Raw genomic sequence first — 24,924 nt, 5'->3', positions numbered from 1 at the left:
TTTAAACAACCTCCTAAAGGTGGCACTTCCTCTCTGCCCACCCTTTAAAGGAAATGTTATTAAACCTGTAGCCATTTAGTTCCTAGAGAGCTAGGTCATTTGTGACATTGTACCAGGTCAGTAAGAGGGAATGCTTTTCACACCTGGAAATATATTGGAAAACAGGTATATGTTTATTGCCTCTAAGTATGAGTGATCTATATTGTCTTTGTTTACTTGGAAAAACAGGGATATGAGAAATTAGCTTCCAGTTTAAACGAAGTAAGGCAAGAACTGAGTGACAAAGTGAAGGATCTTTCCCGATCGTCTAGCAAAGAATCTCTAGTGGTGGAGGCAGAGAATCATGCCCAGTCTTTACAGAAGTTAGCAAAGCAATTGGAAGAGTAAGTACAAAACATTCTTGTTTCTGTAAAACAACATGCTGCCTGAGGGCAGAGATGTATCGTGTTATAAGTGAGAGCTTCAAGTCCTTTGGTTACTAGGGGTTGAGGGGTGGAGGTGATATTATTAGCGATCCTAGCAATACCAAACACGACAGCTATCAGCTTTTATTACTACTTAATAGCATGGCTGAACTCTCAATTCCTCACTACCCCCTTAGCAAAAGAATTTAAAAAGACAGCTTAGAGTATATTTTGCGAAAAGAAGCATCCACAACCCTAAGCATCAATTATTCCCTCCACTCTCTGACAGTGCTCTAAATGTCAGATGAGGGTATTGATTTCAGTCAGTGTCTGGGTTCTTGGTGGCCCCTCAAGAGGACCCTGGTTATTTGGCTTTTTTTTCTTTGTGCTTCCTTCCCGTGGGTGTCTGCATCTCTCTCCTCGTGACCTTTCAGAATCAAGAGGAACACCAGTGGTGATGAGTTGGTGCGCTGCGCTGTGGACGCTGCCACGGCCTATGAAAACATCATCAATGCGGTGAAAGCAGCTGAGGATGCCGCCAACAAGGCAATGAGCGCGTCGGACTCTGCCCTCCAGGTGGGACTGCCTTGAGCTAGGGAAATCTCCAGGTCCCCCTCTGATGGTGAGAGGCCGTTCTTTAGGGAATCTGAGCGCTAGAAAGCCAGCTTACGCTTCCAAAGAGTCAAGGCCGTTCTTGACCAGATGAGGAGCCACGTTCCATCTCCCTTTCTGCTGGGTGTTTACATTGCGTTAAGGCTGACCGATGTTTTCTTTGCAGACTGTGGTGAAGGGAGACCTGCCTGGAAAAGCCAAGATATTGAGCTCCAACAGTGATAAGCTACTGAGGGAAGCAAAGACCACACAAAATAGATTGCATCAAGGTACCCAAATACTCAACAAAGGAGGGGAAATAAAGGGACTGTGAAGTAAGGTGGGAGTTGGGGGGAGAGATAGAAGGAGAAGATGCTGTTTGTTAAACCAAGGAGTCAATGAAACTAAGAGATCTTTCTTGATTCTTAGGAATTTGTCATTGTTACCCACTTCCTTGTCACTATCCAACCCTTCCCCACCACCAACTATATATGAACAATTTGTTTTTGTTGCTATTGTTTTTCTATAACCAGAAGCCCATTGTAAGTAAATGTCTGGTATAGACTGGACTAATCTACATTGGATTGGCCGAGATAATTCTACTTGTGGCAATACCAGTGGAGAGAAAAGTAGCATGTCAGGATATTGACTTCAGTTCAATTCAATAAACATTTAGTAAGCACCTACTACCTACCAGTCACTGTGCTAAGTGCTGTGGGTACAAAAAGAGGCAAAAGACAATCTCTGCCCTCAAAGTGCCTACAATCTAGTGGGGGAGACAGCATGCAAACAAATATATACAAAGCAAACTATATATAGAGTAAATTGGAGATGATTAACAGAAGGAAGGCACTAGAATTAAGAGGGATTGGGAAAGGCTTCTTATAGAATGTGGGATTTTAGTTGGGACTTAAAGGAAGCCAGGGAGGTCAATAGTTAGGCAGTTACTGCTCTAGGTGCTAAGGATAGAAATGAAAAAGTGAAAAGGAACTTACATTTCATCTGATAAGCTGATAACTAACTCATAGCTAAGATCATTGGTCCTCCCTCTTAAGGAAAGACTGTGTGGTAGAAAGAGCTCTGGGTTCATAGTCCAGAGACCTGAGCCACTTACTAACTGTGTGATTTTGGGCAAGTCATTTAATTTTTCTGAGCCTTCATTCCTACTTCCCTCTTCTCCTTCCAAACTTCTCTCTTTCTATTCAGTTGCCAAGTCTTGCCCTTTCTACCTTCACGACATCTTCTGCATCTGGTCCCTTGTCTCCACTGATGCAGCTATTACCATAATTCATGCCCTCATCACCTCTTACCTAGATAATTGCAATAGCCAGTTAATTGGTCTCCCTGACTCAGATCTCTCCCCACTCCAGTCTATCTTTATGCACTGTTGCCAAAGTGATTTTCCTTAAACATAGAGCTGACCATGTGACTCATCTACTCAATGCACTCCAGTGCCCTCCTTTTGCCTCTTGGGCTGAGTCTAAACCTGTATAGATTTTTAAAGCCCACCACAGAGTAAAAGCCTCTTTCCAGCCTCGCGGGACATTACTGCATGCTGCACTCCAGCCAGACTGGACTTCTGTCTGATCCTCACACATAATGTGCCATCTCTATGGCTTTGCATTCTCCATCCAGCTGTGTCCAGGATTCCTTCCCTTCTTTCCTCCCCTTAATATAGAATCCCTCTCTTCCTTTAAGATGCATCTTAGGAACCAGTTTCTGCATGAAGCCTTTCCTGATCCCTCTGACTGCTAGCGCCCTCCCTCCCAAAGTACCCAAAATAACATTTAACTTCTCTGTGAATATTTGTTTTGTTCTCTTTATATTTATGCTGTATATATGTATAGGGGGGCAGCTTGGTGGCGCAGTGGATAGAGCGGCAGGCCTAAAGTCAGGAAGACTCATCTTTCTGAGTTCAAATCTGGCCTCAGACACTTCCTAGCTATGTGACCCTGGGCAAATCGCTTAACCCTGTTTGCTGCCTCAGTTTCCTCATCTGTAAAATGAACTGGAGAAAGGAATGACAAACCATTCCTGCATCTTTTCCAAGAAAACCCCAAATGGGGTCAAGAATAGTCAGGATACAACTGAACAATAACAACAACAAAATATTTCTATAGGTCTGTGTTGTTTCCTGCATTAGAATGGAAGCCAATTTAGGACAGGTACAGGGACTACTTCATTCTTTATCCTTGTATCCCCAGCCTTTACACAATTCTTGGCATATAACAGTTGCCTACTTGTCGATTGCTTGTTCAATTACTTGTTGATTGAGTGATTCTTTTCATCATCTGCCAAATGGGCTTATAGTATAGTTGCACTACCTACCTCACAGATAATAGCTCATATTCTCACAAATTGTTGTGAGAAACATGTAAAGGGTTATGTCAATGTAAACTATTAGTATTAATAATGACAATAATTCTGTTATCATTATTACCCACTGAGTTGTTGGAGGAGCAAATGAGATAATGTGTATAAAAGATTTTTTCACCATGTACACGATGAAACAAACCACGTATACCCCTTATAAATAAGCTATTTTAAGAGTCACAGAATTGCTTTAAAATTTTTTGAATCTGTAGAAACTTAAACTATTCTCTGTACCCAAAAGCACCATCCTGTAGGGCACAGAATTTTTTTAAGCATCTATTTTACCTATGGAAACTTGATCTGCATGTTACTCATGATTTTTGTTTTTAAAAGTAAAATCCCTCCAGAAGAAATAAAGATGCTGGGAAAAAAAGAAGGCCCCTGCTCTCCCATCTCTCCTGGAATCTGAGGGTGCCTGGGAGCGGAGTGTGAAAACCACAGCCCTTAGATTTTTTTTCTCTAAACTCACATAGCTGTGCTGCAGTTATTCTGAATTCCCAGTTCCTCTCCCTACTTTTCAAGCTCTTTCAGAAGGTATCAAGTTTTTTTCTGCCTTGTGATTTTCAAGAATTGTATTTCAAGATTAGTTGTTTCTGACATCTCCTCTCTTTTCTTTACACGCCTTGAGTCCCAAAAGCAGGGGTCAGGTCTTAATTTAATGTTTTGGAAATAGAGATTAGTACAACTTTTAAAATGCAATTAAAACCAGTGACATCATTTAAAAAAAAACTTGTGACAGTAATGATAACTTGCAGCCTTCTCCTATGTTTTCCCTATTACCAGGTGACAGTGTTATGACCAGGTGCTCTTGGCAATTGCTTCCCCTGCCTAGATTGCTCTGAATGTCTTTGTATTTGGGGTGGGAGTGGGGGGGTTGGAAGCAGAGGGAGAGGAGAAGGGAGGGGCATAAGGAGAAACAAAAAGAAAACCACCCACATCAATGGAAACTTCAATATTTTAATAATATCAGAAGTTCCCCGAGAGTAGGGACTCTTTCATTCTTTGTCTTTATAACTTTGGTGCCTAACATCATGTTTAGCATACAGTAGGCCTTTAATAAATACTTGTTGGTCGATAATATTTTGGTTTAATATTTGTTTGAGTAAGATCACCTTTTTTTGTCCTCTGGCATCCTTTCTCCAGCAGCCAGTCAGTCAATAAACATTTATTAAACTCCTATCATATGCCAGGTATTGTGCTAAGCATTGGAGATTTAAAGAAAAAAAGAAAAGAAAAGATGCAAAAGACAGTCCCTGATCTTCAGAAGCTCACAGTCCAATGGGGGAAATAACATGCAAAGAACTATGTACAGGCAGGCCACATATAGAAATAATAGGAAATAATTAACGAGAAGGTACTGGAATTAAGAGGGATTGTGAAATACTTCCTGTAGATGGTGGGATTTTTAGCTGGGTCTTAAAAGAAGCCAGGAGGTGATGAGGAGGAAGGGAGAGCATGTGGGACGGTGACTACCTTAGGCAGATGAGAAAATGATGTTCTACATATTGCTTTTTTGCATGTCCCTTTTCTGTGTGTTTATGTCTATCGCATCTGTGGCTGTAGTCATCGGTCTTTGGAGCTACATGTGTATATATACTTCAGCCAGGACTTTCCAAAATCATAATAGCTATAATTTATGTAACACGTTAAGGTTTGCAGAGTGCTTTACAAATATTATCTCATTTGATCCTCATAACCACCCTGGGAGGTAGGTGCTATTGTTATCCTCATTTTATGTTAAGGAGACTAAGACACAGAGAGAGGTTAAGTGATTTACCCAAGGTCACACAGCTAATAAGTATCTGAGACCAGATTTAAACCCAGTTCTTCCTAACTCCAGGTCCAGTGCTTGTTTGCTGTCTCTCTGTCTCTTTCTTTTTCTGTCTCTTTCCTCTCTCTCCTTATCCCCCCCCCCATGTATATGTACACACACATTTTCATATATGTATATGTGTGTATGTGCATTTTCATAATATATGTGCATATATACATTTAAAATGTATATGTGTCAACACATGGATTTTCATATATGTATATCTGTATTTTCATATATGTGTGTATACACATGCACATGTACATATATGAATGATACTACATAAATGCTGGCTAAGACGATTGCTGAGACTCAGGGCCAGCCTGTGCTGCATTAACTAGCAGGCATCAGACACCATCTGAACATGAGAATTTAAATGCCACAAAGCCAGTCTCCCATACGTTTTCTTTTCTTGGTTTTAGACATCAGTCCAGCTCTGGACAGCCTGCGGGACACGTTGGATGTTGTCACAACAAAGAAGGGCTTGATACAGACGGACCTCACCACTGTCCAAGATGATCTCCGTAACATAAATCGAGGTCACTAGCTCGGTGTCTCTTTTTCCCTCACTCATTTTGGTGAACGCTTCAAATGCTCACCCTGCCCTTTCTTTTCCTGCCTTAGATGACATTGACAGCATGACCAACAATGCAAAGAGTTTGATCAGAAGTGCAAATGACATCACCAACAGTGTGCTGGATGGTCTGAACCCCATTCAGACGGATGTGGAAAGAATTAAGGATACCTATGGAAGTGCACGGAGTGAAGACTTTAATGAGGCTCTGAGTGATGCAAACAATTCAGGTACCAGCCATTCTCCTCTGGGTAGAATGGATCACCCCCATCTCCTGGTGTTCTCATGTACCTTGGTGTCATTTGAAGTTTTCTGAGAAGCCTGATCACAAAAAAAAAAAAAAAACGAATTATCAGAGTGACAGAATCTGCAAGCACCTATATTCAGGACCAATTTCATGAATTAAACTCCTCCTTCAAAGGGAGGGTTACATGTTGGTATGGTTAAACAATGCAATGGTTCTCAAAGTATAGTCCATAAGATACCTGGACTCCCCAAGGTCCTTTCAGAGGTTCCATGAGGTCAAAACTGTTTTCATAAGGATATTAAGATATTTTCATATTGATGGTAACATCAATAATATAACCCATATAAACAAGGGTTCTATGGGCACTTCAGTAATTTTAAGAGTGTAAAGGGGTTCTGAGACCAAAAAATTTGAGAACTACGGAAATAAGGAAACCTAATCCTGAACTGGAGCCAGAATGAGCATTTTCCTTTGTCTAATACACTCTGCCTGATTTCCCCCTTTTTAAAGTAAGGAAGTATTCTTTGCTCTTCTGATTAGTGTTTGCATTTCTCATCTCCTGAATCACAGAAGTGATGAATTAATTATGAATAAGACAATAGAATCAAAATACAAAGACAAAAAGTTTGCTTTTATTCTACTGTGATCAAAAAGTTTAACATGTAGGTTTAACACGAAAGTGAAAAATCCATGAGGTATATAGAATGTGCATGGCCTGGCGAGCTACATTAAAGCTGATTTACCCTGTCTGACCATTTTTTTCCCCAAGTAACCAACACTAGCAATAACGGCTTCTATATTTACCCTTCTAATAGCTCCCAGAGTAAAGATGGTAAAACCTTTTTTCTCTCTTCTCTAATTACATCAACAGTGAAGAAATTAACCAGCAAGATACCAGATCTCTTAAGCAAGATTCAGAGTATCAACCAACAGCTCTTGCCACTGGGCAACATCTCTGACAATGTGGACCGAATAAGAGAGCTCATTCAGCAGGCCAGAGATGCTGCAAATAAGGTACTCCTTCCACTGCGACGATGGTTGGCAGAAGTTAATGTTCTCTTTTTATTGGAAAGATCATTCAAATCCACATTTGTCTGAAATGGAAAAGTGTCCCTGGGAGGTAGTTTTGAAATGAATGCTGAAACAATACCCCCTCTTACTGACCTTCTTTTGCTCCATGCCTGGCATACAGTAGGCACTTAATAGTTGATTGTTGTTTGTTGGATTCCCTGATGTTCCCATGACCCCTCCTCATAAAAATGTGCTATGGCATAAATTAATACAATTAATTTTGTTTTGAGAATTTTACAACCCGTTCTAAGACAGGTGGAGAATCAGGACCGAAAAACCAGGGATGGACATCATAGATATGAAAACAACACATTTAATCATGACAGCACCCCACAGTCCAATAGTAATTCCTCTTGAGCTTCCCTGAACCACAAGTACCATTCTTAGAGGAAAATAAAAAGTATACCCAGTATAGGAACCTTAGAGGAAATCAAAAAAATTGGAGATGACGGAGTTTGTGAACAACTTTCCAGGCTTTCCATAGTCGGATGCCCTGTTCTGTACCCCTGTGTGCACACTGGTCTCTGAGAAATTATACTATTCACTCCCCCATATATACCCTGCAGCTTTTCCATTGCTGTCCACTGATTAAAATGCCCATCTCTTCTTCACTTGGTGAGCTCCTACTCACCCTTAAATCCCACCTCAAACCCCTGCATGAAACCTTGTTTGATTATCCTGTCAGTAAATTATCCAGTTAGTCATTTAACAATTGATGTAAGTCCTTTGCTCATGTACCTAACACTTATTATTTTGTGGTATAAGTGTTTGTGTGTTAAATGCCCTAACACAGGAAGCAGCATTAAATAGTAGAGAGAGAGCCAGTCTCAAACCCAAGAAGACTTGGGTTCAGGCCTTTCACCCCGTCTCTATTGGAGGTGTTACTTAACATCTCAGTGTTCTAGCCAGCTCTACAACTACAATTGCATAGAAGGTTTTGACCTGCATTTGGTGAGAGAATTTCTTCACTCAGGGAATATTCTATATCAATGAAATCACAGGTCTTTTCCCTATCTTTATGCCCCAATAGATCCTAAAATCCATCGAAGCAAGGCCTGACACTATCTTATCTAAGCTGGTTTTAATTTACTCAAAGTTCTAGCACACTGCTGTAAGTATGATGGGTCTGTAATCATTATTTGTTGAGTTGGACTGAATAAATTTACAATTCGTACAAATATTGATTTATTCTCTTAAGTATTTTATTTTCATCCTGAAAATGCTGCTCTTTGGGCAGTTAAAGAATGCCTGGTTTTTTTTTTCAGGTTACTACTCTGAGGAATCTTAATGCACCCGTGGTCTATGACTGAACATCTCCAATAAACAATGAAATCTAATCCTGTAGTTTAGTGTATTAGTCAGAGGACTGTTCTTAACTATAACTTTAGGAAACTCCCCCGATGGATGACAGAAGGGCATAACTGTTTTATTTCCAGGTCCTGAAAAATCTCCAAGATTTAACAGTCTAGGAGGCTTCAAATTCACTCTGCTCTTTGCCATAACAACTGTATTCTTTGGTGAACAGTAGTTGATTTTTCTAATGGGCAGCTAGGTGGCACAGTGGGTAGAGCGCCAGGTCTTTAGTCAGGAAGACCCATCTTCTTGAGTTCAAATCTGGCCTCAGACCTGTTTGCCTCAGTTTCCTTAACTGTAAAATGAGCTGGAAAACTAAATGGCAAACCACTCTACTATGTTTGCCAAGAAAACTCCAAATGGAGTCACAAAAAGTCAGACATAACTGAAAATGACTGAATGACAACAAAACAATAAATTGATTCTCTGAGTGAAAAGAAATGAATAATTCTACTTGCCCACTTTCTTCCCTTTAGAATATTTAATGCATTTCTATTTCATTTCCCCCAGGTTGCTATTCCAATGAGGTTCAATGGCAAGTCTGGTGTTGAGGTTCGACTGCCAAATGACCTTGGAGATTTGAAAGGGTACACATCTCTCTCTTTGTTTCTTCAAAGACCTGAATCCAGAGAAGATGGCGGGGATGAAGACATGTTTGTCATGTACTTGGGCAATAAAGATGTAGGTATTTCTTTGACGCTTGTCTTTTTTTTTTAGAACACAGACTATATTTTTTTTAGCTGTCCACAAGTATTTAAATTATATTGGCACTATGGCAAGCATTATTGCCACACCATTAACAACCCCTAATCATGATTCTCTTGACTTATCCTGTAGGTTAGCTCCAAGGCCCAAAATGATGAGTGCTATTACTGCCAGCAAAGTGACCTCTTCGACCCTGGCTCCATAGACCAGGGGTCCCCTATTAATAGGTTTGGCTCTCCTGTAGATTTGGCAGCCTTTCTTCCTACATCTCTCCATCAGTGTCTACCACCACACCTTCTGCCACACTCCTTATCTATGGTTCACCAGGTTTCCCAGCCAGGTTGGGAACCCATTCTATAGCAACCCCATTCTTCTCAAGGACTGTTCTACCAACACTCCCACTACATATTTAGAGACTTCACTATATTGTTTTCCATTGCTCCTCTCCCCAGGTGATCTCAAGGCATCAAGGAAATGAAGAGTAGCTCCTCTTTGGAGAACTCTGTACCTTAAAATGTCCAACAGTCTCTCTTTACATTTAGAGACACCAGGATAAAGAGAAAACCTCTCTCCTCCTTTGCAGATAATAGATATTAATAACTTCTCTAGCCATAAAAAATTGTCTTCTTACTTTTTATCCAATGTTTAAGACCTTATATCACTAAAATGTATATAAATGCCTTTTTTAGAGTTTATGTTCATTTTTAACAATGATGTTTATGCTTCTGTTTTTTACTTTGTTTGACATGAAATGGATATCTTGGGAAATACCTCATTCAGAATGTCACATTTGGTAGAGAACTATTTGAAATACTAGAATCTTTTTGGCTACTAAACTGTAAATGGATGTCACTGGAGGACATCCGCTTTCAGTTTCTCAAAATCAGCGTTTTTTTTTTCTCCTGTCTACCTTATCATATTTTGGCTTTTCTAGAATATGTACCTAGTCTTACACCCTGCCCTTCTCAGGCCTCATCAATCTTCAAATGAATGATTTGTTTCACATGTGCCAGGCACACATTTTTATTACATAAGATTTATTCATGTTTGTAATGAGCTTCTTTGGCCCCAGGAGTGAGGAAAAGTCAGTGTTGGAAATTCGCTCAAGCACTTTCTAATGTCTCTAGGCTTCAAAGGACTACATAGGCATGGCAGTAAGGGATGGCAAACTTGTTTGTGTCTATAACTTGGGAGACCAGGAATCTGAAGCCCAAATGGACTCCATTTTGACTAAGAGTGTAACTCAAGAGGCAGTTATGGATCGAGTGAAATTTCAAAGGTACAAACCTAAACTCTTATTCTTCTTCCTTGCACTAAGACACCGTAAATGTTTCTGCTCTACCTACTGCTTGTTCCTATTCTGAGTGCCGGGGAAGAGACTTGACTTTTTTTCCACGTAACTTCTTTACTGTTTAGGATCTTCCAGTTTGCAAAGCTCAGCTACTTTAAAGAAGCCACATCCCATAAGCCAAAACCTCCTGATTTCTATGACATGGATAGCGGGAGCGGCGATGTTCTTCTGAATTTGGACCCTGAAAATGTGGTCTTTTATGTGGGAGGCTACCCACCCAATTTCAAGGTGAATGCATGTGGAATTCCAAGTTAAGGAAGCTGTTTGTCTGAGTTTCTATAAAGGCTCTTTTTATAATGAGCTAATTTTCCCCAATAATATCTTTATTTTGATTGTTGTCATGGCATAGTGGATAGAGAGCTAGCCTGGAAGCCAAGAAGATATGAGTCTGAGAACTCTGACACATGCTGGCTGTGTGACCCTGGCACACTCAGGCCCCTCAGCCACTCTCTAATGTCCACTAGTAGAGAAAGTGGTGTCCTGTATCTGTAGAAAATGTTTCCTCACCAGGAAGTTTTTTATACCAGTAAAGTCACAGGTTGAATACCTAGGTTGATTGTCACTAGGTCATACAAATGGTTAGAGCTCTGAACCTGGAGTCAGAAAGATATGAGTTGAAATCCAGCCTCAAATATTCACCAGCTATGGGATTCTGAGCAGGTCACTTCACCTCTGTCTGCCTCAGTTTCCTCATCTCTAGAATGGGGATGATAATTATAGCATCCACCTCTCGTGACTGTTGTGAGGATCAAATGAGGTAAAGGATTTTTTGAGCCTTAACGTGCTATGCAGATACTAGCTGTGTAGCTGTCTCCCTTTCATAGCTTATAATCCAAGTACCAGCTACTGGTACTTGGCTTCATCAGGGGATTTGTGTTTGTTTTGTTGCAGCTTCCTCGTGAACTACAATACCCTCCCTACAAGGGCTGCATTGAATTAGATGACCTCAATGAAAATGTTCTAAGTCTGTACAACTTCAAAAAGACTTTCAATCTCAACACAACAGAAGTAGAGCCCTGTAGAAGGTGAGTGAAGCACAGGAATGACCTCCCAGTGCCTTCATCACGAAGCAGGGATGTCATACAGGAGATGCTCTTTGTTTTACTTGTCCCCTTGGGCTTCTTTCCTCGGCTGTAGAAGGGATATAGAGAATTCTAATCCATGACTGAGTGTTGATCTATTCTGTTTATGTCCCCAGGTTAATCATGTCCAGCTCTGTAGCTGGATCTTTAGCTGCTAGTCCACTTTTCCCCCAGATCTCATTGAGACAATTCATAATATTGAATTACCTATGTATTTGTTTGTGTGATTGTGTGTGTGTGTGTGTGTGTGTGTGTGTTCTATGGGTATGGCACCTTGCACTGTTTGGTTAGCATCTCTTATCCATAGACTCTATCCAAATGGAATAAATAGATGGATCCTAAGAGTCTGTGTTTCCTCTGTAACAAGATGGCAATATTTGTAGTACAGATGCCCTGCTCAGTTCCTCAGACAGACAGACATCCGTATGTCCTGTTAATATGGCAGTTGTATATCTGTTAACTTGCTGCCCTGTCTTCTGACTTGCAGTGATTTTATATTGACAGGAACAAGGAGGAGTCTGACAAAAATTATTTTGAAGGCACAGGCTATGCACGGGTTCTAACCCAGCCCAGCACTCCTTTTCCAAACTTTCTACAGACAATTCAGACTACTGTAGATGAAGGCTTATTGTTCTTTGCCGAACATCAGGTAAGTCAAAATCTGGTATCAAACCACTGCTAAGTGAATCAATTACAAATTATTGATTCACATGGGTTCCATCTTTGACACATAGTGGGTGTGTAACCCCTGGGCAACTCACTTCACTTGTCAAAATTGTCCTCAAACAATTATCCAAGACTATATGTGGCCAAACAAATGCTGATCTACATTGGTAGAGTTACCCTTTAGGGAGTTCCCAGTAGCAATGAAAAAAAAAAAAGTACAGTCGCAAACCCACCTCCCACCCCCATCATCCACCCAAATTCAGTGACTTTGGGAAATTTGTCTACCTTAAAAACTGGAAGATTCTTTTCCATTTATATTTATAATATTCAGCAAGCTGATTGAATAAATCGGAACTAGAAATGGAAATAAAATCTGGATACTTTTCAGCCATGAAGCCTGCCAGTAGAGGAGGGTTCAGGATATTAGGCAGCACCTCAAATGGAGCATCAGTCAACCAATAAGCATTGATTAAGTGCCTACCATGTGTCAGTACTGTTCTGGGAATGAAAATACAACAAATGAAGCAATTCCTACTGGCGAGGAGTTTACATTTTAGTGGGAGAGATAACATGCATACACACACACACACACACACAGGTGTACAGAATAAATATAAAAAGAGTAAATGCAAATTAATACAAAGTAGTAAAATACAAGGTAATTTAAAAGTCTTAAGCTTTTTGCTTTCTATTTTTACACAAAACTGAAAGGCTATTATATGTACAATTCTTTCCATGTTTGTAGGATTTCTTCATATCTTTAAGTATGGAAAAGGGATCTCCTGTGTTGCGATACAAACTAAATTCAAAGCCTCCAGAGGAGAGAAGAAATCGAGTACTCATAAATGATGGAACTGATCAGATGGTATATAATTTTTAACTCTTAAAAATAATACTTCTCAGTCCTTTTAAATCAATTCAGTCAAGACACCTGAACCAAAGAAACCTCATGAATGATTTTTCAAAGGGTCCCATACTATGTGATGATGATTTAATCACCAGGAACTTATTCATTTTGTTAGTTGAAGATCCAGAAGTGGAATATATATTACCAGAGCCATTTTAAATGTTTTAGCACCAGACCTTTTGTCCCCCACAGACAATGCTGTTGAGTGTGTTTAACACTCTGAATAAATGTGACTGAAGAGCCACATGGATCACTGAATCAGGGGGACTTTGATGGTCTGTTGGAAATAAGAATGCCTTTTTATAGAGTGGTAATAGGTGGCATAGTAGACAGAGCACCAGGCCTAGAGTCAGGGAGACTCATCTTCCTGAGTTCAAATATGGCCTCAGACACTTACTGGCTCTGTGACCTTGGGCAAGTCACTTAGCTCTGCCTCTGTTTTCTCATCTGTAAAATGAGCTAGAGAAAGAAATGGCAAGCCACCCTAGTATCTTTGCCAAGAAAACCCCAAATGGAGTCACAAAGAGTCAGACATGACTGAAAAATGACTGAACAACAATAATTCCTTTTGGGTAATTATGTGCATTTCTCTACCCATTTGCTGATTCACATCTCATGCTCATTTCAGATTACAATCAGGATGGGGAAAACCCAAAAGCTTCTACGAATAACTGTGAATCAATCAGTCATTGAAGTTCGGGGTGAAATTTTCGATTTTGACACCTATTATCTTGGAGGAATTCCAATCTCACTCCGGGAAAAGTAAGTCAATGTGGTAGGAAAAAAAAGAAAATTATTTTCTGTGATCATTATTTGTTTAATTAATATCTATGCATGTATTGCACTTCTTTTTCCCAAAAAGGAACAGAAAAGAAATTGTCCACCTCAAAGCACTAACAATATCCAAGCACAGCTTGAATTGGACAACTAAGTCTGAATGGAAAAACCCAACATGCAGAGGAAATACTGAAATAGATAATAAAGATAATAATAGCTCATATTTATCTACCACTTTTTAAATGTTTAAAAAGTATTCTACATGCATGATCTCATTTGTTAATCGTGAGATTAGCTGTAGAAAGAAAACAGATCAGGCAAAATCTCTCCTTGTGAGCCATCCAGTGACTGAGCCAGGGGTACTTTCCATGCTGTTGAAGTACAGACTCATTGGGTAATATTCCAAGCTGATTGGCATGATTTTTCCGGTTTATAAACTGTATGCAAGATTACTAGGCATTGCTCTTATGTGTTTCATTTAGGCATTTGGCAGAGGCAACTTCTCCTCTGATGCCTGCCAGATTTTTATGACATTTTATGAAAAAAGGAATTCTTTGTGTTAATAGGACAAGTTTTAAGCTGTCAGGATACCTCTAAGGAACCCAGAATGAGAAAACTTAAAAATATTGATTCAAGTAGAGCTGTATAATGTTTATTTGTCACTCTTCTATTAAGTGCAAATTTTAAATTCCCCATAATCTTGACATTTATTCAATTAAATAGACTAATTTAAGGTAGCTTGCTCTTTATAGCGTGCCAGAGAATAGAAAGGAGAAGATAAAGCAATAAAGGGTTCCATGTGTCGAGTGATCTGAAACCGAACTGGATTAGCACAAGCACTGTAAAGAACTATGAGGCTTCAAGCTAGCAGTGTCTACTAGCAGAGAGCTTTAGAATAGCAGTATCCTAAGTGTCTGTTGACTTGAATAAAGATATTCTTGGCTTACTTAACTCACTTGCAGATGACTTAAAGCTAAGAGAGGTCACCAGTCCAATGGATGACTGTCCATATTCAAAAAAATTTTGATAGTCTAGAACAGAGATTGGCAACCTGTATACCCTGCCACCTGTTTTTGTATGGCTCACAAGCTAAGAATGGTTTTTAAATTTATAAATATGTTATTTATAGGCCATATGTGGCCTGCAGGCCATGGTTTACAGATCCCCCCACCAGTCTAGAACACTGGCAAAATATAGTAAGATAAAATTTATTTGGGATCAATGTCAAGCCATACACTTGGTTTTAAAAAAGTCAACTCCACAAATACAAGATGGAGGACGTATGGCTTGACCGCTATCAGTCCCTGTGAAAAAGATCTGGAGGTTTTAGTGGATTGTAAGCTCATTATGAATCAACAATGTAATATGGCAACTAGAAAGATAATGCAATCTTAGATTGCATTGAGAGTGCCCAGGACATGGAATGCACTATTCTCATTGTATTCTGGGCTTTTCAGATAACATCTGGAGCATTTGTGTGCAGTTCTAAATGTTGCATTTAATAATTCATTAATAAGCTAAAGAACATCCAAAGGGCAACTAGGATAATCATCGTCATCAATATTAATTGATATTATTATTGTTATTAATTATTGTTATACCTGAAATCATTATAGCCCATTAGAGTTTACAGAGTACTTTCTCTACATGTATTCTCTCTTGGGAGCTTGGCAACAAACTTGTAAGGGAAGGTGCTACCAGTATTAACAACTCCACTTAGACATAAAGAAATCAAATCTCATGGGAAGTTGGGTGACTTTACTACGGTCATATATCTAAAAATTGCAGAAGAAGCACTTGAACCTGGTCCAGGGTCCTGTCCATTATTCAAGAGCCTCATGGTCATCATGCCATATAAGGACCATTTGAAAGAGCTGGATGTTTAGCCCAGAGGGGAGAAGACTTAGGTCATGAAAACTGTGTTCAAGTATTTAAAGGGTTATCCTGTGTTAGGTATTAAGTTTATTCTGTTTGGTCCTGGAGGACAGGCCCAGGAGTAGTGGATAAATAGACGGTGTAAAGAGGTGAATTTAGACTTCACATAAGGAAACACTTTCAAACAATTAGAACTATCCAAGAGTGTTTGAAGGAAGTGGGTTCCCTCTCACTAAAGGTCTTCAAGCAAAGGCTTGTCAAGTTTTGAAGTAAGATCCTGTTCAGAAATGGTTTGGACCAGATGGCCTTTGGCAGCTCTTCCCACTTTGCAATGCTGTGAGTCAGAATAATAATAGCCAGCATTCATATGGTGCTTTAAGGTTTGCAAAGTGCTTTACATATTTCATCTCATATGATCTCCACAACAACCTTGTGAGGGAGGTGCTATCACTATCTTATTTTACAGATGAAGAAACTGAGGCCGATAAAGATTTAGTGACTTACTCAGGGTCATGCAGCTTATGAGTATCTGAGCCAGATTTGAACTCAAAGCTTTCCAACTCCAGGTCCATTACTCTATCACTCTACCTGATACCTCGCTAAGGACAGTAGGGACTGATCCTGTGACTTCAATAGTATTAGCAACTTCCAGGTGAGGAAACTCCTTCTGCCAGGATAATTAGTAAGTGTTTGAGATGAGTTATGAATTCAGGTCTTCCCGACTCCACATCAGGCCCTCCATCTGCTGTGCTGCCCAGATGTCCAACAGCTTACTGTGTGACTGAGGGCATTAGTTAACCCTTCGATGCTTTTTCCTTTCCCTCTATAAAATGGAAATCATACTTATCCTACTTACCTCATAGACTTTTGATGACAAATTATTAATTAAAAACTCTTTCAAAAGTAAAGGTCAGTTGAGAAGCATTTTCGAGTACCTGCTATGTGCTCACGGCTCTGCAAGCTGCTTATTACAATTATTGCATGAGAATGCATACACATTTTTTGTTGTTTAGTCATTTTCAGTCATGTCTGACTCTTTGTGACCCCTTTTGGGGTTTTTTTGGCAAAGGTACTGGAGTGGTTTGCCATTTCCTCCTCCAGCTCATTTTACAGATGAGGAAATTAAGGCTAACAGGGCTAAGTGACTTGCCTAGGGTCACACAACTAGTACATGTCTGAGGCCGAGTTTGAACTTAGGTCTGATTCCAGACCCAACTCATTGTGCTACCTAGCTTGCCGTATGTGTGTATGTATAGGTGTATATGTGTGTATATGTGTGTGTGTATGTGTACATATGGATGTATATATATATATATACACATACATACATACATACATACATATACATTATACATACCTTATGAGATTTTATATGTAGGTATAAAATCTCATACAATAATCATAATAAGCAGCTTGCCGATGTGTGTGTGTGTGTGTGTGTGTGTGTGTATCTTATAGGCCTTAATGCCCTGGATATGCATCATCTCTTTTTATTACATCATTGAACTTCTGCCTGATATAAAGTAAGAGGAGATTCTAATATTCCTCTGTAGGACCAAGAGCTACCTTAAAGAGTTGGTCATCAGTCCTAATATGTTTCCTATCCCCTGTGTGGATGGCGCAGTCAATCATGAGAGTGTGCCAAGGTGCCCAAGGTCTGGTTAAATGTCCACACAGTCTCCTTACATGGGATCAGAAGCACTATGTAGAAAGGTATCAGCATTAGAGGGTGTGCAAAAGGGACTAGTAGAGTAGATCCAGTGTGACTGCCAACGAATTTCTCTTTTGACACATTCATTCGCTCGATGACCATTTATCAGTTGAGTACTCTACGTAGAGCACTTTTAGGTATCCTGTATGTGTCACCTCTTTAGGAGAATAGTTATTTGCATTTCCAAAGGCTGAAAATACATAGGCTGCTTTCTGTGTTCTAGAGTCTAGTCCCCAGTGGAATAATAATAGCAACAACAACAACTATAGCAGAATTAATATAGCTCTTTATTGTTTACAAAGCACTTTATAGACATCACTGCATCAACTCTCTGAGGTGGGAATATGTGGGTGTTATTCTATCCATTTTAGAGATGAGGAAGCCAAGACTCAATGAGGCTAAGAGCCTTCCTCAAAACCAAGCAGCTAGTGAGTGGCCACCGTGTGTGTGGAAGCAGAGGCTCTCACCCCAAATCTAGGGAGTGTTCTGTCCACAATAGCATGTTGGGTTAAACTGTCTCCCTGCCTAAAACCTCTTAGAGATCAAAGAGAGCTTATTAAGCTGAAAATATATATAACGATTAGAAAAAAACTGTAAGAAAAAGTCATATCTCCCCCTAGATCTGAAGCAAAAGAAGCATTTTATTTTTTAAAAGGCTACAGTGTAATGAATATTTGTTTCCTCTTTTTCTTTTTAATGATATTTCACTTCATACATATTACATGCAGCTCAGCTGCTCATAATGAGTAAAGTAAAAATTAATACAAAAGTATTTCCATTTAGGAAAGTGAGCGACCTGAGAAATTCACAATGAAACCTGCTTTGTGTTTTTCTTAGCATATCATTTGCTTAGGAAATCCAAGTATTTTACTTCAGGCAGCTCTGCCTAAATTCAGAGTCAGACAGATCCAAGGACAAATCCAGATGCAAATGACTAAGGCGACCTGTTCCTTTGTCATTGATGCTGTTGTAGAAAGTATGGAAGCTTCTTCTGTCCCTTTTTTGTTTCCCAGCTGTGGTCACCTTTCACTCCTCCCACTCAAAGTCAACTTCTTTAAATCATTAAAGCCTCCAAGTTGAAATACCTACAACTTCTTGGTGTTCTACCTCTCCAAGCCTTGGCTTCTTGCTCTGTATTAGCCAACCTTACTAACTTGGTGATCATTGAAAAGTTGATTTTTGAGACTTTAATTTCCTCATTGGTTAAAAAAGATAAAATTGGAATTGAACCCCTTAAGGGTACTCCCAGCTCTAAATCTGGCATTCCCATAGTGTCTTCATTCATTTTAGATATTGGAAACACAGGTATGTAAGGAATTGAAATGGATTCTCCCTTTGTCACAAAATAAGCCAGTCTCTTAACTCCCATCTTTATATTCTATCTATTGTGACTATCTTGTGAGGTCTTCCTGAGGATAAATAGCTATAACTCCTGTAGCCATTTGTGAGCTGAAAAGTACCACCAAGCACAAGATATTGCAACTATTAACTATGACACTTAAATGGAATGGGAGTGTCACACCAATCCTTTTTTTTTTTCTTTCCTAAATCAGGTTTAATATATCCACTCCTGCTTTCCGAGGCTGCATGAAAAATCTGAAGAAAACTATTGGGGTTGTTAGGTTGAATGATACTGTAGGAGTCACCAAAAAGTGCTCAGAAGACTGGAAGGTAATTAGAAGAGTTGATTCATGACTAACTGTTATGAAGAGTTCCATGACGCCTGGGTTCTAGTACTGGTTCTATCACCCTCCATGTAACCATAGGCAATAATACTCCATGGACCTCAGTTTTCCTATCTGTAAAATGAGGCAATTGGATTAAATGATCTCTAAGTTTCCTTTCAGCTATTAAAATTCTATGAATCTAAGTATGGCAGCTCTTAAAGAGTGCAACTACCAAACCAAATTATTTTTTGTGTTCATGAAATTTTAATCGCATGATCTTTTCTAGTTCAGTACCATTGGATTACAAATAGTGATGTCAGACTTGAATAGGGGGTTACATATTGACTAAGAAAACCTCAAATTAACATTATCTATCTTACACTGTGTTTTTATTTATTTTGTTTAACATTTCCTAATTACATTTTAATCTGGTTCTGTCATACTTGGGAGTTTTAGGGTGTCATGCGGCCTGTGGGCCTCAAATTTCTGGATGACAGAATTACATGGTATGCACAGAGTATACAGTATACAATCACCATGAATTTATAAAGTTAAGTTCTGTAACTTTTATATATACATAGCAATGTTGTATGATGATCAGCTGTTAATGACGTAGCTAGTCTTAGCAATACAATGACCTAAGACAATTCTGAGGGACTCATGATAAAAAATGCTATCCACCTCCAGAGAAAGAACTAATGGAGTCTAAATGTAGATTGTAGTATAATTTCTTTACTTCTTTTATTTTTCTTGGGGTTTTTTGGTCTGTGTTTTCTTTAACAATGTAACTAATATGGAAATAAGTTTTGAATGACTGCACCTGTATAACCTATATCAAATTGCTTGCCTTGTCCGTGATGGGGGAAGGAAAGGAAGAAGGGAAAGAGAATTTGAAACTCAAAATTTTAGAAAATGAATGTTAAAAATTTGTTACATGTAATTGGAACAAATATTTAAAAAAATAAATACGTACAAAGTGCTTAGAAATGACACAAATATACAAAATATGTACATGAGAATATAAAGATGGTTGACTTGTTACGTTGCTGTAAAATATCTCTCATTTCTTCTGAAGATGTTGAATAGATTTCAAACCATACATATTGCTTCAGATAGAACCAGTAGTAGTGGGACGAAGGGGTGCAAATAAGATCACCCTAGCTGTGTAATTATATTTTAGTTTTAATAGCAAAGTGCCTAAGATGCTAATGACCAATTCCTTGTTTGTGTTTCAGCTTGTACGGACAGCATCACTCTCCAGGGAAGGACAGCTAAGTTTCATTGACGTGGGGCTGCTGGACCCCAACAACTTTCAGTCTTCGTTTGGGTTTCAGACCTTTCAACCCAATGGCATGTTATTAAGACACCAAATAGGGGTAGGAAAATGCTATTTACATTAAATATGAAACCATTTTTTAATCCAGCTGTTGGTAGAAACAAGCTTTGGAGGGGGTTGGTCAGTAAATACAATGTGTTTATGCCACAGCACTCAGCAAACATCAATTAAAAGCCCCTTATGGGCAGGCCCCTGTTGTGTCACTTTTTTGACCTAATATGTTCAATGTTACATTTTTCAGCCACAAAATGAGCTGTGCCTTCAGGCCTGAACTTAAAACAAAATCAAACTGGTAAAAATTAAATATTTGAGTAATTCACAGAATTTATTGTACATATTCATGGAAATGCTTCAATTAAAATAAAAATAAATTATTATTCTATTCAGTGATGCAGCTAGACGTTTCGGGCCCCTAAGGAAAAATATATATTCAAAAGAATCCCCACAAAAGAGCACTGGACTTGGAGTCAGAAGCCCTGGGTCTGTTTTCCTGACTGTGTGACTTCAGACAAAACATTTAAATTTTCTGAGTCTATTTTCTTATCTGCAAAATAGAGTGAACGCTTTCACTAACTACCTCACAGGATTGTTGTAAGGATTGAATGAGGCCGTTTATGTGGAGACAATTACCAAACCACCATATAAATATTAGCAATTATTATTACAACGATCTCCAGACCCACTACAGTACAAGGGTGTGATGAGTAGTATTTACTTCCCTGGAAGGACCAAAAGAAGGATGTAGGCAGACTTCCCATGTAGGTCCATACTGTAGGACTATGAAGTTAGCTGAGTAACTTACCTTCAGCTAATATGTGGCTTCTGTAACTTCAGAGGACACTGGCAACTAGGTGACATAGTGGAAAATAGAACATGGGACTTGGAGTCAGGAAGACTCAAGTTCAAATCCCACCTCAGACACTTAATAGCTATGTGACCCTGAGCAAGCCTCAGTTTCCTCATCTGTGAAATAGGGATAATAATAGCACCTACCTTTCAGGGTTGTTGTGAGGATCAAATGAGTTAATATGAGTTAATACATTTTGCCTCTTATTATATGACCAACACTTAGCGCAGTGCCTGGCACATAGTAGGTATTTAATGTTTATTGATTCATTGATAATTGATTGACATAGCTGAAGTAAATATGTAAATGTATTCTGTAGAGCCTTATACATCATGAAATTTTATAAAGTTCTAGCATATTTTATAAAATTTTCCTGTTGAGCCGTCAGAACTCTAAATCAGGAGGAGACAGCTGTTGCTTGCAGTTCCCATATTGTGATTCCTTCCAGTCAAAGTTTTGTTGCTTGAAGGCAAGAACTATCTTTCGTTTTGCCTTTGTCATCCCAGGGCCCTGCGCAGTGCTCTGCTCCTCATGAATCCTCACTGAGTTCTGGGATGGTTGCTTAAGCTCTTTTTGCCCTCTGTGCCCCGAAACCTCACAGAGGCTGTATTAAGAGTGGTGATTTCTATGGTTGTACAATATTAGAAATGCAAAATCTTTTGTAGGGGGGGCAGAAGGGAGGAACAAACAACTATCCTTAAACCCATAGAGCTTGTCTTTAAAACTGGCTCAGAGAGTGTCTATGCTATCTATTAACATTTTGCAGTGGCTTCCCTAGATAAGATTTTGGTTATAAATTTGGTATGTGAAATATTATTCGTATTTAAGTGAAAATTCATTGCATTGGTCATCATGTGGGGTTTTGTGTTGGTTTCAGCCAAATACCCTACACATCTCTCTGGAAGATGGTCACATCGAATTAAGCTCTAGGGATCATGGCACTCTTCTGAAATCTCCCCAGACGTATATGGATGGTTTACTGCATTATGTGTCTATAATAAAAGATGATACCGGGTAAGTATGCATGCATTTGTGCTAGAGGAAAAGATTTCAGAATATCTTTGTTCTTTTTCAGTGTAGATGCTCCTTTAAACAATACAAAACATGACCCTTTCACTCCTTAGTAAATGGTTTCACGAGTTGGCTGTGGCCATGAAAACCCACGCTTGCTGGCCAACCTTGTGGCGATGAGCCTCTCCAGAGTTAGGCAGGTTGGTCTTCAGACAACCAGGACAGAGTCCATTATGGGCCAGTACTCCAAGGCTTTCCTGTCTAGTGGGATCTGCCAGTGCTTGTACTATGGACATATGGGTGTTGATCTTTGAGAACTTAGGTCACCTTGATACCCCACCTTGGAGAAGCATCAGAACAGAACATTCTAAGTAAAGAAAATGAAAAAATTGATTTAACCTTTTTTCAAGGAATTAGCTGTCAGGTTTTCTGATCTTTTTATAAGATGTGTAGAGGCAACTGGTTTCCAATGGTATAAAGAGCTCCTCTCAGAGCCAAGAAATCCTGGGTTCAAGTCCTGCCTGTGACTCATACTGGCTGTGTCACTTAATCTGTCAATACTCTAGACAACAGTCTTCAGGCTTTAAGTTATAGAGAAGGTGCCAACATGTATTGGTAAAAGGAATTTTCTTTATCAATTAAACCTATATCAATTAAATCATAACTCTACTCACTATCCCTTTATAAATAAGACATACTATTCTTGATTCTGCCATGATCTTGCTTCCAAGTATAGAAGTTTCTTCAATTTTATGTATTAATTTCCTTATAAAGAAAAAATAGTAGTGTCAAAAGTCATAGAATGGATTGATTACTGAGCTATCTTCTGTAAAAAATCTGAATGTGTTAAAGGTCAAAATCAGTATGTTGGCTCAGTTTCTTCCCCAGCACATTTCATTGTGTTGGGGCAGCTGGCTAGCACAGTGGATAGAATACCAGGCCTAGAGTCAGAAAGACTTCAGTGCAAATCCAGCCTCAGACATGTACTTGCTCTGTGACCTTGGGCAAGTCATTTAACCACTGTTTGCCTCAGTTTCCTCATCTGTAAAATGGAGATAATACTAGTACCTACCTCTCATGGTTGTTGCAAGGATCAAATGAGATAATAATTACAAAGCACCTAGCATGGCACCTGACACATTGTAAATACTATATAAATATTAGTCATCATCATCATCATTATTGTTATCATCTTCCCAGGCTAAGTCTTCTGATTGATGACAAGTCTCTAAGAGACAACCAAAGGCTTCGGATTTTCCCAGACTCACAGCAATCCCTACGCTTTGGTGGGAGTGATTTTGAAGGATGTATCACTAATGTATTTTTCCAGAGGTATGTGGGTTTTTTTAACCATTGAGATCCAAGTAGGGAAGTGGTCTTACTCACAATAACTTTCACAGTAATGATTTAGATTTTGGTTTTGTCCTGATACGGGAAGGATTTTTTGTCTACAGGTGAGTAAGCATATTTACAGAGACAGAATTTTTCAAACATCTAAAAGACCTTTGTTTATATGCTACACAAATGTTTGAAAAACAAATAGACACAATAAACCTGCAAGCGTATTTTTTTTTCAGAAGAGATATGATCCAAGTACTCATTGCTTGAGCGTACCTGATGTTCCTTGCAAGGGCTCCCTCCCTTTTCTTTTCTTCCTTGATGTTCTTCAAGACTCTGTTTCCCTCCTGAGGGACAAGGGCCTCCTCTCACACATCCTTGAGATTTCCCTTCTCTTAAGATCTCACCCCACTCCCCCAGTATCTCACTTTACCATAGTGCTCACTGGTGCTAGTGATGGTGGAGAAGGTGAGGGCTACTGGCAGTGTAGGTGGTGGTGAGGGAACAAAGGAGAAGAAAAGGGGAAAGAATGTCCTATTGCTGATAGAGTGATGAAATATCCTCTAATCATCATCTAGTGTAGCAAAATAGGGAGATTGAAATGGGAAACCAGGTAGCCTGTGTTAGCTTAAGTAATGCAATGAATTTTATCTCCTTGATTGGCAAGGGATAGAATGAAGATGGAAGGCAGGGTGGAGAAATGCAGGTATATTCTTCAAACTCTGAAGGCAATTTCCCATAAAAATATTTGAATATGAGGTAGTTAGGTTCTTGAGGCAGTTAGGTGGTGCAGTGGATAAAACACTGGGCCTGGAGTCAGGAGACCTAAGTTCAAATGTGACCTCAGACACTTACTAGCTATGTGACCCTGGGCAAGTCACTTAACCCCTATTTGCCTCAGTTCCTAATCTGTAAAATGGCGACACACTAGAGAACGAAATGGCAAACTGTTCCAGTATTTTTTCCAGGAATACCTCATGGATAAAAGTTTATGGGCTCATGAGGAGTCAGACATAACCAAACAGTAGCAACAGTTAGGCTCTACACTTCAGATGCATAACATGTTAAATTGACTTTTGTGTGAAAATGAGTATTTTTGAAGCAAGATACCTCTGGATATTAAGTTCCTAAATAATGTTTCCAGATTTGAAGAACTTTTGGAGCAAGGGTTCTTAGGGGTGTGTGTGTGTGTGTGTGTGTGTGTGTGTGTGTGTGTGTGTGTGTG

At 39.2% G+C, this 24,924-nt stretch overlaps 1 protein-coding gene across 2 annotated transcripts in view; it reads left to right on the top strand.

The window, feature by feature from the left end:
• The window catches only part of LOC114031802 (laminin subunit alpha-3-like), a 325,671-nt gene that overhangs the window by 284,875 nt on the left and 15,872 nt on the right, over positions 1 to 24,924 (top strand). For both annotated transcript variants that reach the window (XM_027846940.1, XM_027846941.1), the window contains 17 exons: positions 229 to 383; positions 839 to 980; positions 1,183 to 1,285; positions 5,604 to 5,720; positions 5,806 to 5,985; positions 6,874 to 7,016; positions 8,937 to 9,107; positions 10,259 to 10,410; positions 10,548 to 10,710; positions 11,374 to 11,507; positions 12,069 to 12,213; positions 12,976 to 13,095; positions 13,766 to 13,899; positions 19,054 to 19,171; positions 20,403 to 20,543; positions 22,228 to 22,364; positions 23,562 to 23,693. In XM_027846940.1, coding sequence (XP_027702741.1) covers positions 229 to 383; positions 839 to 980; positions 1,183 to 1,285; positions 5,604 to 5,720; positions 5,806 to 5,985; positions 6,874 to 7,016; positions 8,937 to 9,107; positions 10,259 to 10,410; positions 10,548 to 10,710; positions 11,374 to 11,507; positions 12,069 to 12,213; positions 12,976 to 13,095; positions 13,766 to 13,899; positions 19,054 to 19,171; positions 20,403 to 20,543; positions 22,228 to 22,364; positions 23,562 to 23,693 — 2,387 coding nt within the window. The remainder of the gene's footprint in view (positions 1 to 228; positions 384 to 838; positions 981 to 1,182; positions 1,286 to 5,603; positions 5,721 to 5,805; positions 5,986 to 6,873; positions 7,017 to 8,936; positions 9,108 to 10,258; positions 10,411 to 10,547; positions 10,711 to 11,373; positions 11,508 to 12,068; positions 12,214 to 12,975; positions 13,096 to 13,765; positions 13,900 to 19,053; positions 19,172 to 20,402; positions 20,544 to 22,227; positions 22,365 to 23,561; positions 23,694 to 24,924) is intronic.

This window comes from Vombatus ursinus, unplaced genomic scaffold (assembly GCF_900497805.2).
Source record: "Vombatus ursinus unplaced genomic scaffold, bare-nosed wombat genome assembly UNPS02015255.1, whole genome shotgun sequence".
NCBI classification, from domain to species: domain Eukaryota; kingdom Metazoa; phylum Chordata; class Mammalia; order Diprotodontia; family Vombatidae; genus Vombatus; species Vombatus ursinus.
Note: the sequence above shows the minus strand (reverse complement) of the source record. Positions and strands in the feature narration are given on the sequence as shown.